Source organism: Hydractinia symbiolongicarpus, chromosome 2 (assembly GCF_029227915.1).
Source record: "Hydractinia symbiolongicarpus strain clone_291-10 chromosome 2, HSymV2.1, whole genome shotgun sequence".
Classification (NCBI taxonomy): Eukaryota; Metazoa; Cnidaria; class Hydrozoa; order Anthoathecata; family Hydractiniidae; genus Hydractinia; species Hydractinia symbiolongicarpus.
This window is the reverse complement of record NC_079876.1, coordinates 32,448,658-32,463,498: the sequence shown is the minus strand read 5'-3', so window position 1 is coordinate 32,463,498 and position 14,841 is coordinate 32,448,658. Positions and strand designations below refer to the sequence as shown.

At 32.0% G+C, this 14,841-nt stretch overlaps 1 protein-coding gene across 2 annotated transcripts in view; it reads left to right on the top strand.

The window, feature by feature from the left end:
• LOC130630695 (terminal uridylyltransferase 4-like) overlaps positions 1-14,841 on the top strand; it is a 30,512-nt gene that overhangs the window by 10,627 nt on the left and 5,044 nt on the right. For both annotated transcript variants that reach the window (XM_057444273.1, XM_057444274.1), the window contains exons 2-20: positions 697-739; positions 932-995; positions 1,859-1,969; positions 2,191-2,377; positions 2,584-2,672; positions 3,062-3,143; positions 4,039-4,108; positions 6,781-6,817; positions 7,283-7,372; positions 7,461-7,571; positions 8,445-8,522; positions 8,756-8,817; positions 9,793-9,905; positions 10,541-10,588; positions 10,771-10,839; positions 10,922-11,623; positions 11,734-12,089; positions 12,494-12,682; positions 14,478-14,655. In XM_057444273.1, coding sequence (XP_057300256.1) covers positions 705-739; positions 932-995; positions 1,859-1,969; positions 2,191-2,377; positions 2,584-2,672; positions 3,062-3,143; positions 4,039-4,108; positions 6,781-6,817; positions 7,283-7,372; positions 7,461-7,571; positions 8,445-8,522; positions 8,756-8,817; positions 9,793-9,905; positions 10,541-10,588; positions 10,771-10,839; positions 10,922-11,623; positions 11,734-12,089; positions 12,494-12,682; positions 14,478-14,655 — 2,671 coding nt within the window. In that variant the 5' untranslated portion in view covers positions 697-704. The remainder of the gene's footprint in view (positions 1-696; positions 740-931; positions 996-1,858; positions 1,970-2,190; positions 2,378-2,583; positions 2,673-3,061; positions 3,144-4,038; positions 4,109-6,780; positions 6,818-7,282; positions 7,373-7,460; positions 7,572-8,444; positions 8,523-8,755; positions 8,818-9,792; positions 9,906-10,540; positions 10,589-10,770; positions 10,840-10,921; positions 11,624-11,733; positions 12,090-12,493; positions 12,683-14,477; positions 14,656-14,841) is intronic.

The window sequence follows — 14,841 nt, the reverse complement described above, 5'->3', positions numbered from 1 at the left end:
TCAAAGTTCAGAGATATAGATAGATGTGCACATTTTACATGGCTAGCAGGGCTTGCTATGAGAGGCTACGATCGCACGCGCAAAATGTAAAGCGTGGGATTAAGTATGCACAAAATAGGATGAAATGTTTAGCCAGCATAATTTTTTATACCTTGCTTTTATTAATTTTTAATTAATAAAATTAACATACAAAAATTAAATTTAGAACAGGATATAGCTAGGTAATTCTTTTTTGATATTTCCTAAATACTACTGCAGTGTTTCCGACCAAATTCTAGACTTTGTTGTTGTCGTAACACCATCCTGTGTTATAATATTTCTAATTAATATTGCAAAATAGTATATTGACTGCGCAGAAAACAATTTTTGTTAAATAGATTTTGTGCATGTTAGTGAAAAACACAAGTATCTTGTTTTGACATGATAACTAAATTCAGATTCATTCTCAAGGTGGTAAAGTTAAATTTTCAATTCTGATAAACACTTTCTTGCTGGTAACATATAAATTATAATCAGGTTAGGCAGCGAAAAATGTAATCACCAAAGACAGCACTTTGGAAATTGATGTTTTACGATAATCCCATATTCGCAGCATGCCAATGGATTGGAATCTAATTTTGTTTTATATGGGGCTTATTTTCACAGATTTTTAGATAATCCAAATTTTTCAATTTATATGCAAACCTCGTCTTTTAGATTCCAAGATGTATGTGAGAAAAATGTCCAGCGGGGATTTATTGTAAGTTAAATGTATTATAATTTTTTAAAGAAATTTTCTCTTATTGCAAGTGTATAAATTTTAGACATCTGTTCAAGGAGCTTCCTAATTTTTTTAAATGCATTTATTTTAGAATGAAAATTTTGCAATACAGAATTAAAAATTAAATAGACAGCTGTTACAATGTCTTTATCTAGCTAATTGTTTTTTTAGTGTAACTGAGACTGGTTTAGAAGATTTAGAAAGTGAAGAGTTCATTTTATGCTACAATAAATCTGTAGGTGCAGTTTCTAACCTTATATTTTGGATGTTTATTTTGCTTTGTTGCATTTTGTCTTCCCCCTGAAACATAAAGTTATTTTTTCATGGACTTTCAAATTTCATAAATATTTGCTTAACATAGACAAGGACATTTATGTATTTTCATGTGCTAAACTGAAAGAAGAAATCAAAATCGAAAAAGAAAAACTGACCTTCCGTATTTTCCAGTCTATAACCCATACGTCATATAACCCGCAACCCATGAACTACAAACCCCAAACCATCAGATAGCCCATACCTTTGTATAACTTGCATAAAATTTCAATATGTGTGTTTTTCTTTACCTGCATCTTGTTACCCAGAAGATTGTATGTAAAAAAAAACTTTTAAATGGAATGAAATACAATGTGCTGTGTTTATGTTTAAAAAAGAAACCTTTTCCTTAACCCGCACCTACATTGCAAATCCTAAAAATCAACTTATAACCTGTGGGTTATATCCTGGAAAATGCAGTAGATTTTGAGTCTGTGGCAATAAGTATATCACCATCTTCTGGAACGATTAATTTTGATTTTATAATGATAAACTTTTTTTGTCGGCCATTTTGAAAAAAAGTGTTTGTATAAATAGTATTTGACCAGCAAAATATTCTCAATTTTTTACATAAAAGTGTGTTAAAAGCATGAATTTACATTAAAATATGAAAAATTATTTGCTAATTATCTCAACGTTTCCATGAGGTGTTAAGAAATACACAAATTAACACAAATTGACACAAATTAACACCAGATGAAAACAAATCTTTAAAGTGTGGTTTGTGACACACCATTATTCAACTTTACCTGATGCAGCCTGTATTTTTATAACATTTGATACTAGGAATCCAATCCTCAAAATTATGAATTTCTATGTTGTGTCTGCACCAAACAAATCAAAGGTTTAAAAGACTGTATGAACCACTGGAGAAATTCAAAGCACAAGCGTGAAGCGGTAATTTATATTTTGAGTACTGTTGTTCATATGCAAATTATATGTTGTTCTTGTATTTCTGTTTCAACGCATTTTACAATATAGGTTTGGGTTACAATTCTAATTTGATCCATATAAAGTGAATTAGTCTTGTACGAAAATTATTTAGGTTTTTAAATATCTGATGGGATTATTTTTGAAGCTAACTAATAATATCTTAAACAAATAAGTCATTGATTTAGAAAGCCTGCTACAACAAGATCAAGTACTTACAGAGAATTCCGCATGCTGTAACAAATGTTGAAGCTACTTTATCCCAATTTATAAAAGATACTGTCAATGCTCATGTCCTGGCAAAAGACGAGTTGCTGTTACGTCAGAAGATTTGCTCGAAAGTTGAAGACTGTTTGAAAAAAGCTGGATTTAAAAGTACGGATATCTCTAAAAGTTGACAAATGCTTGCATCTTCTTATTCTCCTACACATATAAATATATGTTTTAACTTTCACAGATATTTCAATCTGCCTGCCTTTTTTTTACATGCCACTCACAATAATCACTACTTTAGTCAAAAGTTCTTTAGTTTTTAGGTACACCAAAATGTTGTTAGATATATATATTTTTTTAATTTTTAGGCATATTTTGTCGTTTGTACGGTTCTGCACACACTGGAATAGGCTTTCATGATGCAGATATAGATATTGACGTTCAGTATGATCCTCAAGTAAAAAATTTTTAGTTGTTTTTTCTTCTCTATTTATTTTGTTTTTTTGGTTTTCATCTTTTAAAACCTTAAAACTAATTTGTGATTGGAATATTTCTAAAGAAACAAAGGCTTCAGGCTTACTACTACTCCTAAACTGGTTAACATATTTTGTTATTTGATTTCTTTATTCCATAATAATTTATTCCAATCAACTATAGAAACCTATTTTTAAAAAAAATCTACAAACCTTGGTAAAAAATCCTGCATTTACAGTACACAAAGCTGTATATGCTGTTTATTGAAACTAATTTGTTCTATGCATCTAAACATTTAGTGGAGTGTTGGTTTACAAATTTTTAACACACAATCGTTTACTTCAACATTCGAAAACCTATATCTCTGTTTAGGAAATAGTACACAGCAAGATACCGGTCTCCACAACAGCTTCGATATATATTCAAATAGCAGAAACTTTAAAGAAACAAAGAAGTGAGTTTGATATTGTAATTGGAAGGGAAAGAAAAGCAGAAGATTTGTTTTCAATTTTTTTAACATTTTTCCTATTTTCTATTGTAATAAAATGTGATGCTTTCTACGAATATCAGCAGCTTCTATTTTTAATTCGTATTTTTAAAACAATAGAATTCCGTATTTCGTATTTCAAAAAATACGCATATTTTTATAAATATGAATTTCGTATTTTTAAATACGAATTTTTGTAGTTTCAAAAATTTATTATTTCATTTTAAAATGGGGAGAAAACGTCCCTGGAAGCTCCAAAAAGTTGCAGTGTTTCATTCTAAAATGATGAGAAAACATCCCTGCAAAGCTTTAAAGTTGCTTTATGTATCATCTTTAAATGACGAGAAGACATCCCTGCGAAGCTTTAGGGTTGCTGTATATCATCTTAAAATGACGAGGAAACGTCTTTGCGACTCTCTAAATTTGCCGTATTTCATTCCAAAATGATGAGAAAACGTCTCTGCGAAACTTTAGAGTTGCTGTATATCATTCTAAAGTGATGAAAAAACGTCCCTCTGAAATCATTTGGTCAATTAAAAAACTATTAAAAACAAACTTGTAAAATTGAGCAATTTTTCTATTTAGTTTATTCAGCCACTCGATTGATACACAACATTTGTAAAAATACAAAATGTTATTTTAAAAAGAGAATATTCGTATTTCTATTTCTATAAAATACAAATTTCATATTTTCTATTTTTAAAAAATACAAAATTTGTTACGAAATCCATTTTTTTAATACGAAATTTCCGTATTTCGTATTTTTTAATACGAAAAGAGAACTGGTCGATTTTCCTAGAGATCATCGCAAATTACTACCCATTATGGGTAATATAAAAAAAGAAAAATTTTTTTTTTGCAGGGCAGTTTTGCGATGTGGAGGATACATTCCATTTGAGGTTCCCATGTCTCAGGTTTACAGACATAGAAAGGTAAATGTCTATTTATGCTGGATGTGACTTTCTAATTTTATCTTTCACAAACCCTAGATTAAAGAACCCGGTTCCTGCTGTTAGCATTTTCCCCTTCACAGTAACTCAATTTTTTGTCAGACTTGCAAGCATGGGTACATAAGAAGTGCAGTGGAAGGTTAAGCTGACATGCAGTTTGTATTCAAGCGTTGCAAAGGTGAGATTATAGAAAATGAAGTATTTCCAGCTTCAATGATGTACTACAGTAGCTCGTTAGAGATATTTGAGAACTTCTGTAACTTAGGTGATATGTTGGGCAGTGAAGGGGTGTTCGAAGAAGTGTTACTTGCAGGATAGGTTCTGCTTGGAAAAAGTTCAGAGAGTTATACTTCCTTTGTTGACTGTAGCAGAGTCTTGTCAATTGAGTTAAAAGGTAGGTTGTATGAGGCCTGTGTAAGAAGTGTTATGTTGTACGGTACTGAGACATGGGCAGTTAAGCAGGAAGATCTTGACCGTTTAGAAAGGAATGATATGAGAATGGTTAGGTGGATGTGTAACGCCAGTCTGAGAGACAGAAAGAGTTCAGATGAGCTAATAAGCAGGCGAAGTATCCGGAGAATTAAAGATGTTATCCAGATAAGAAGATTGAATTGGCTGGGGCACTTGGAAAGAATGGAGGAGGATTGGGTAAGAAAGTGTAGAGACTTGATAGTTCCTGGGGCAAAGCCCAGAGGCAGACCGAGAAAGACTTGGCAGGAGGTTATAAGGACAGACTTGATAGAGAGGAAGTTGAGTTTAGATCTAACACAGTCTAGATCAGATTGGAAGAGCGTCATTAATATACCCCGTCCAACCCACGCTAACATGGAAAACGGACGTTAAGCAGGGAATGATGATGATAATGATGACACATTTTTAAGGACACAAAGTGTCCAGGGTGTTAGCTAGTGTAAATAGAGGCCGGTAAACGGCTTCTTTCCAATCGAAATTAGCTTTCTTCTTCCGAATGGAAGATTTTGAAAAAGCTACAATGTACTTGAAGAGCATGTTTAATTTGAAAATTCTGATGTTGATAAATGCCAGGAAACATCAAAACTACACTATTCACCCTCTATTCACTAGAGACTTTACAAGATTTCTATCAATATTTTTGAAATTTTTAGTTTAATGAGCTTTTCAGAATTGTTGCTGTCTGCCTTCTATGCCATGTCTTGATTAAAAAGTTTTAGCAATCCTTACCACTCTGCCGGTAACGAAAAAAGTTCAGCTCAGATTTACACTATTCAAACTCAACAAACTAAACGCTTTGTCATTATTACGTAACTTATATTATTATGCAAGTTATATTATTACGCAACTTTGAAATCAACTATTTGAATGTTCTTTGTTTTTATTTGAAAGAACACGTTCTATTTGAGATGTGAAATTTGCTGATGTAGCGAAAGTGAGTTACGTGTAGTGAAAAGTCATGTCACATAATTCAAAATATTGCGTTGAGTCTTTGAAAACAAATAAAGTTAAATCAAAAAATATTTTAACATTATTTGAACAAGTTGGAAATAAATGCAGCGTAGAAGGTGAGTGAAGTCTTCGGGCGATGTTTTAGAAGAAAACGCACTGGGAAAGGCTGTTTCCAGGCATCTGAGAACATGGAATTTCAAAATCTTATTAGCCTACATTAGCGCTATTTTGCAATGATAATTAACGCTATAGTGTTATCTCATGTCAACGCTATCACATTAAAGTGGGCTTTTTCTAGCGTTAATTAGCATTATTTTTTTTGTACTTTGTAGCGATATAACGTTAAAATTTAACGCTAATTTGTTTGTTATCAAATTCGCCTGGATAGTCACATTGCTACAAGCACTGACCATTGTCCTGTCAGGCTTTACGAAATATTAGTAACCAGCCACAAACAAGTTAAAGAAATTAGTAACTGTTTTATCTAGCTTTTGTTTCAGCCTAGATTTAAAAACCTTTGGTATTTCAATTGGCCTTTGGCTAAAAATGCAATTGAGAAAAGTTTTCTCACGTTGCATCTAATTTTTTACAGAGTTAAAAACTTAAGTTGCAGTAAATCCAAAATCTGAAATCACTTTGCCAGAAAACCAGCCATTTTAACACTTCTGAACAAAGACGTCTATCTATGTTTATGTTTCTCAATAAAGTGGTCTCAAAAACATCAAAAGTTTAAAATCATATGACACGGCTTAGAGTAAGCAGCAAGAAAATGTCAGAGTTTGTGAAATAGCACAAGCGCTACATCCAATTCATCATCAAGAATTGTGATAATTTTAAATTCATGTTCGATAGTGAAATTCAAATCGAATATTTTTTACCAGAACATGACTTTTACGGCCTTGTCAGAAGGAAATAATCCTGGTTTTTATAAACACAATTAAAATAGGTATTTTTTAATAAATGCAATATAAACTGTTTTATCTATCTCATCCAAGAAATATTAACCTTGAGCCGATTGACCTCGTACTTTTGACCTCAGGTAATATTTCTTGGTATAGATAGACGAAACAGTTATATTATATAATACATATATATATTGCGTTAAAAAAAATCATTATTTATTAATCTGTACTTATACCAAACTCCCTTCCTCAGACAAGTAAAACGAAAGAAAGGGATTTTTAAAGTATTGAATTTTTCAGATAATATATGTATTTTTTGATATATTTTAGTGGACTTCACTGCTGTATCTACTCCAATTATTCAAATGTAAGTTAATTGCCTTTTGCATCTACTATATTTATCAACTTGAACTAACAGAGGCAATTGATCAAGCGACTAAGGAGTTAATGGAACAAATTATTGCAACACTGGCATGTGACGTGAAGTCAACCAATCAATTTTTTTGATTAGTGTTTATCATAGTGTGGTTAAGAACCATTCTCAGCAAGGTTATGTTTTTTTAAGCGTCCTACATGAGTAAGAGATTGTTTTCTGCAGCAGAGATGTTGTTTTGAATTTTTACAGCAAAGCACACAGGCAGATCGAAAGAGAATTGGCAGGAGGTTATAAGGACAGACTTGAGACAGAGGAATTTAAGCTTAGATCAGATTGGAAGAGGGTCATTAATATACCCCTACCAACCTATGCTACAATGGAAAACAGACGTTAAGCCAAGAATGATGCTGATGATGATGACAGTGCAACTATGTATCTGTAATTCAATTTTTACAGGGCTTCCATACATCAGATCTTCTCAAAAGTTACGTGGAGCTGGATGACAGAGCAAAATCACTGTGTTCATTTTTTAAACTTTGGGCAAAGGTAACATCAATATTAAACAAGTCAGGTTTAAAAAATCTGAAATAAATTGTAATCAAGTAACTAAGATAAGATTTCTTATATGTTATAGCTTTGTAAATTTGACGACCCAAGGCTTTGTGGTTTATCTCCATATTGTTTTTCCTTGATGGTGATTCATTATTTACAGCAAATTGTACCACCTGTTTTGCCAATCATTAAGGTATTGACGTATTTTTCAGTGTATATAGAAAGAATACTTCATAGAAAAAACAGAATTTTTAACTCTGAAAGTTTAGGTTCTTTCAAAATGGTTACCTTGGTGTGTTGACTATGAAAAAAAGATGTTTCATGTGAATGTATAACTAAAGGCTGTTTTCCACTTAATAAAAATCTTCCGCGGAACGAAAATTTCCACTTCAAAATATTGCGCACATTTCAATACAGAAAGTGAACACACTTTGCGCAAATCTCGCAAAATATAATAATCTGATTGCCTAAAAATGTTCTACCTGTCGTTTCTTTACTTAACGCAAAAAAAAGTTGAACCCGATTCTACTTTGCTCGGACGGAACCGACAAGAAAATTTTCATGTGATGTGAACATTTTAAGTACGCCGTTTGGTTCCGCTTAAAATTCCTTGAAGTGGAAAACAGCCTTAAGAGTTGAAAGCAAGCTATATTCAACAGTTTAAAACTTGTGTGTATATATAAACATCAACATGTTGCTTTACTTCATATTATAAAACTGTTTTTAAATTTCAATTTTAATTTCGAGATTATATTGTCTTAATTGTTGTATCAGTTATCAGCAAAAAAATCTCAACAACAAACCAATCAGGCATGCACTTGCACAAATTCACACACACAAAAAAAATTCTATGAAATTAAAAACTTAAAAAAATCCTTTTGCTTTAATCGTTTATTGCCCATTGATAATGTTGCTAACCATTCTCTCTCCTTGACTAACTGTATGTTAATAAGTACATATGGTAGAGAACACCCTAACAGTGGAAAGTTTGTTCCAGTATAAACATAACAAGAGCCTTTCTAGGTCAGGTTCCAATTATATAAATATGTATTATTTTAACAAACAGGTTACTGGAAGTAAGGGAGAAAAGGGTAAAATTGTTGACACAGTTAAAGAAAAAAACTCCACTATCACCACAAATGAGGTATAAATTCTTATTTAGAATACTTTGCTTGCGAAAGCTCGATACCATTTTTTAAAGTAACAGAATTTACTCATGCAACCTTTCAACCCATATTTAAAAAATAGTGAAAATTTTTTTAACCTTGACAATATCTTAAATTAAACACAGTGTATTCCTACTGATAGATTTTCTTCTATTATATCCAGTAAATTTATTGAATAAAATGATGTTTATAGTTCTGTGTGTACTTTTAGCTTGAATCTTGGAGAAGTAAGAACACTAATAGTCTTGGATGGTTGTTAAATGATTTATTTAGGTAATTTTTTGCTTCCAGCTCCTATAGTGTAAACAAACAAGTCACATCACCACAACTGTGAGTCAACCCCTGCTGTGTAAAGGGAAGTTGGTAGTCACTGTTAGCCCTCCAAATTCGTCGTAGTATTCAACTATACCTCCATAAACTTTGTCATAGTTTCATATACTGGTGTAAAATTTAAGTGTTAAATATTTTACTCTATTCAGATGGTTGTATATCTTCTCTAGAACCTTTAATAGCGTTTTAAAGTGTTTAAAAGCAGCCATATAAATATAACTTTATAAATATTTGGAAATCACAATAAATTCAAATTACACAAACGATTAGAACGTTTAATGCTTTGAAAGAGTTTTGACTGAGTTAAATTTGCAGAATAAATAGACAACCAAGACAGGGATTTTCATAAAAGAAATTACTTATAATGTATTTTCTGGCATTCTACCTTCAAGCATAAATTTTTATGGAGTGTGATACCGAAGGCCTGGTGGATAACCAAATTGTTAGAAATTATACTTTATGAAGGCAGGATATTTGCAGAAGTTTTTTTATGCGAGTGTCAGCACAAAGAAGATGTTCTTCTCCAACAGTCAAAGATTATTTTGAATGGATTATTTTTTGATTGGGTGTCCCTAATCTCCAGTGAATGGATCCTGATTGCATTTCTTTCCACGAGATCCATTTACACATTACTTAGCTGATTTACACTAATTGTGTGCAGTGTTATTCCACGATCTTAGGGTCTAAATGTATCTCATAAAAATTTAGCATAATTTGAGAAATCAAATTTCCAGGAGTCATATTTTACAAACATGCATATCATGTAGACCAACACCCTGTGTTACACAGGGTCAAGAAGTGTTATTTGCAGCCTTGAAAATCAAGATCCAAAGAGAAACAATTTTACAAACTGACTATTTTGATAATGTTATAAAGTTTTTCCAAGATTTATGATTTAATAAATATGTTTTTTTGCAGGTACTACCTTGTTAGGTTCCATTTTAAAGCATTGGTTATTAACATACAGCAAGTATCTCCAATGTCAAAGCAACGTAGACAGTTCAACAATAGCAGAAGGGTGGCAATTGAAGGTGAGAGTTGTTAGGTAGCAGACAGCATGATTTTGTTGCCATAAAATTTGTAGTCATGTGCTTTATTGGGACTAATCTTTTTTGTAGTTTATCCTCTATTTTAAATATTCACATAAATTAAATTTTGCTGTTGGGTCCCAAAAATGATTATCTATTTTTTAAGCTCAACATACCGCCTAATAAAGCGCTGGTTAATTTCTACATGTAATATTTATTAAAATTTGGAATTTGCTGTTGTAAATTTACCGTAGTTCGAGAAAAAACTTAAATTTTTGCTTGGGATGTGCCTAAAATTTTATTTTTGTTGTCTGTGTTTAACCTGTGTTTGAAAAAAAATCCTTCATGCTCCACTTCTGCATTGATACAGTTTTATTTTCATTTTCCTGAGTTTTAATTTATTAACTTTTACTAGAGCAGATGTACGATTTTACGTTTTTTACAACCATTACCACTCAGTTCAAATAAGAACTGCACATGCTCGAATCTATTCAATGTTTTAAAAATACACGACAGCAGGAAAATAGTTCCAATGGAAATTCACTTTTATTTTGCAAATTTCGGAAATTCTGGGAAATACTGCTAACATTTCACCCAATGAATTTAATTTCAATTTAATGTCAATTTTTTTTATTTAGATCCATTCGTAAAAGATAATGTTGCAAGCACTCTTTGTTCAACAGCAAGTAAGAATTTATTGTTATTGTGGTTAAATCCAGCAACTGATGCATGTTCATCATCTCATCTTATAACTGTATAAAAACAATACTGCTTGAAGCATAGAAACTATTTATGCTTTTCCATATATTAAAAAATTTTAATTTTATCTTTGTCTTATTTTACTTCCTTATTTTCTGTTATGTTTTAGTTTTAAATAACATGATACAAAGTATGGAAAAGACTTGGAAGTATTTTTCCTGCTACACACCACCAAAAAGTAATTTTTGTTCCTCTTATAGAATTAATTTCCTGTATTTTTTGCCAAGTAAATATTCTATTATGTTTTTTTATATATATAGCTGTAAACGAGAAAGAGCTAAAGCGAAAGCGAGACATTCCAGAAACCAATGTAGACTTGAGTAGCAGTGTAAAAGGTGAAGCTCCTCAACATTTAAACAATAAAAAAGAAAACAGTGAGGAGGATGAAGAAAGTTCAAGTAAGGATTCAGACAGCGATGTTGTTGTTGAGAGCGAAGACTACGATGACGATAACCTTAATAAAAATCAGCAATTCAGTGGCAAAGAAAAACAAGGCAATGAATATTTAGCTACCAGTGAAGTGTTGCAAGAGTCTAAAGAGCTGATAGAAATTGAAGATACTTCTGAATCTTTACCACAGAATGTGTCAGAAATGGTTGACAAACTGCTTATCGAGGACAATGACGCTGACGATGCTAACAAAAACCACGAAAATGAAAAATCACTTGTGATAGATTGTATAGCTCCTTCTCCTTCTTTTCAGCTTTTACCAAGATATTTTACTTCAGGTAAAGTTGCATTGATGTGTTCTGAATGTCTAAATGAAGGACATACCTACACAAAGTGTCCATGTTTGTACACTATGATGCGAGAGCTGCCTCCCTTAACTAAAAAGTTCCGATTGATCATGGACAAAGTTTGTGAGGATGTTATGATGTCTTGCCAGATGACTGAAGAAGATATGAAATTTCGAGCTATAGTTTTAAACGATATGGAGAATCATCTAAAAAGACATTTCCGAAGTAAGTAGGTTTTACATGGTTTTTAGTTAGTTATAAATGGATGTAACTGTCTTAATGGACATTGTCAATTTGATCATCTATGACATTTTATAGCCATATTTTATTTGCAGCTGACTGTCGCTTGAGCTTGTTTGGCTCATCGAGGAATGGTTTTGGTTTCGATGGCTCCGACATGGATGTTTGTTTGCGTTTTGAAGAGAAGGAGCCTCCACCATATCTCGATTATCCCAATATGGTTGTTCAAGTTTCCAGAGCACTAAACAAAAGTCCACTTTATGAAAAGGTCATGTATATTAAATCTGCGAAAGTACCGATTGTCAAATTTACTATTCCATCACATAAGCTTGAGGGAGATATTAGTTTGTACAACTGCTTAGCTTTGGACAACTCCCAGATGTTGCGAACTTACTCTAAAATAGACAAGAGAGTCCGAATACTTGGTTATTGCATGAAAACGTATGCAAAGGTGGGTGATTCTTTAGAGTTTAAGTTAGTTAAGCATGGAGTAGTGGAGTATAATAGCTTAAAAAATTTTTTGCATAATAAAAAGGGTAAAAGTTTCTACTATTTTCAGAAAATTTGATTTGGCTAATTTAACCAAACTGCATTGTACCTTAAAGGGGATAAAAATACAATTGGTGGCAATTAATTTTTCTGAAAAATAAAAAATAATGTTTGCAGAAATGATAAACTTTTTTAAAAAAACACGGGCTGTGTCCCTTTTCTCTATTACTTTAAAACTTTCTATAAAATATAAATTTTATACATAATAATTTTTCTAATTTTTTTAATTTTTATGTGATTTGGCTTTAAAAGTCGTCAAAATATGTCTGACCTGTGGTAAAACTGAATATGTTTTTTCACATTTAGATTTGCGAAATTGGAGATGCTTCACGTGGTAGCCTTTCTTCATATGCGCATATTTTGCTTGTACTTTATTATCTCCAACATTGTGAGCCACCTGTTATCCCCGTGTTACAGGAATTGTATACAGGGAAGAAGCCAGAACATCTCACAGAAGGATGGAACACGTGGTATTTTAAGGATATTAGTAAACTTGTGAGTTCTTACTACTATTTCTGTCGATTAATTTTTGTGCAGTGACAGAAAATTTTGCATGTATTAATTCCAGCGTGATAGCAATATGAATTATTTTATTGATTTGCGTGATAATAAACAAGTAAACATTTAGACAAAATGTGTTTGCTGTTTTCACAAGGAAGGTATATTGACGTGTGAACGTTTTGCTTGACTTACAAACAGTCCATCTAAAGAGATCTTTTTAATGGAAAAAAATGTTGACGAAATGTGTGTATACAATATTCGAGTTAGCCACATTTCTTAAAAGGATGTTTTATAGAAACCAAGGAAAATACAAACAATTTTTCTGAACGGCATCTTCATGTTATCCAGTATTTGGACCAAGTGGTGGCCGTAGTTGTTTACAATGGTTTTTATTTATTTATTTATTTATTTTTACATCAATGGTATTTTTTTAAAATATAAGTTATATATAAAAATTGTTGTTGAGAGCTCAGAAAAATTGTTGTTGAGAGCTAAGAGTTTTTACCGACTTGATCACCAAAATTCCATTATTTGTACAAAAACATCAGTGGACAAAATCTAAGAAACATAGTTAATTCGAAAAATATGTTTTATACTGGTAGTTTTTCTAATCATGATTTATATCATAATTAACATAATTAAAAACCTACTGATACTTTTCCTAATTATGATTTATGACATAATTAACATAATTAAAAAACTACTGATACTTTTCCTAATTATGATTTATGACATAATTAACATAATTAAAAACCTACTGATACTTTTCCTAATTATGATTTATGACATAATTAACATAATTAAAAACCTACTGATACTTTTCCTAATTATGATTTATGACATAATTAACATAATTAAGAACATACTTGTAGTTTTCTTAATTGTAATTTATAACATAACTTAATAGGACGCGTCTTCCGCGGACAGACGACGGCTATTATTAAAGAGACTAGTCGTTAGCCCGTGGAAAAATCTACGGGTTCGCCCGTCGCAGCTAGCTACCATTTTGCGTGACAGACAGACAGACGTATACGGGTAATTTATAGTCGGTAGCCCGTGGAAAAATCCACGGGTTCGCCCGTCCTTTAAATTTACCCGTGGCAACAAAGTGGATAAAAATATATCGCATTTGATATTCGTGTTTCCGTAGCACGATTTTCTAACTCAACGGGGGGTCGGCGCAAAGACAGACAAAATACGGCTATTATTAAAGAGACTAGTCGTTGCCCGTGGAAAAATCCACGGGTTCGCCCGTCCATTATATTCACCCGTCGCAACAAAGTGGATAAAAATATATCGCATTTGATATTCGTGTTTCCGTAACATCATTTTCTAACTCAGCGGGGGGTCCGCGCAGAGACGCAGAGAAATACGGCTATTATAATAGAGACTAGTCGTTAACCCGTGGAAAAATCCACGGGGTCGCCCGTCCTTTAAATTAACACGTTGCAACAATGTGGACAAAAATATATCGCATTTGGTATTGATGCGCATTTTAAAAATTTTGTGTTTCCGTTACGGGACACGGTTTTCGCGGACACACAGACAGACAGACGACGGCTATTATTAAAGAAATTAACGTAATTAATAACAGGTATTTTATTCAAATAATTAAAAAAAATTAAATCTGAAAAAATAGTAATTAGTTTTCCCACAATATCTCACTCATTTGCAAGTTTGTGCAAAGTTTTAAAAAATTATGTCCCAGTTGTTTCTACGTAGTTTCGCTTAAAATTAAGAATGTTAGAAATATAAATGTATCCTTGATTTTATTTATTTGTTATCATAGAAAGATGTTTGGGCTGGCTATGGAAAGAATAATCAATCTGTTGGCGAATTGTGGATTGGCTTATTTCGATTCTACATGGAAAAGTTTGATTTTAACAGAAATGTGATCGCAATCAAGCAGCATAAAAAACTCTCGAAGTTTGAAAAATCTTGGACGCACTCATCGATAGCTATAGAAGGTACTCTTTTTATCGAATTTATTGACTATAAAAGTAAAGGCTTAAGCACAATTAAGTTGGAGTCGTAAAGTAATGAAATTCTTTTAAATCTCAAGGAAAAATCAATAAAGGGCATATGAACTACAGAATTCAGCTTATTTGTAACGAAAAGCCACAAGAACCATATTTTCTTTATAATTCTTTACA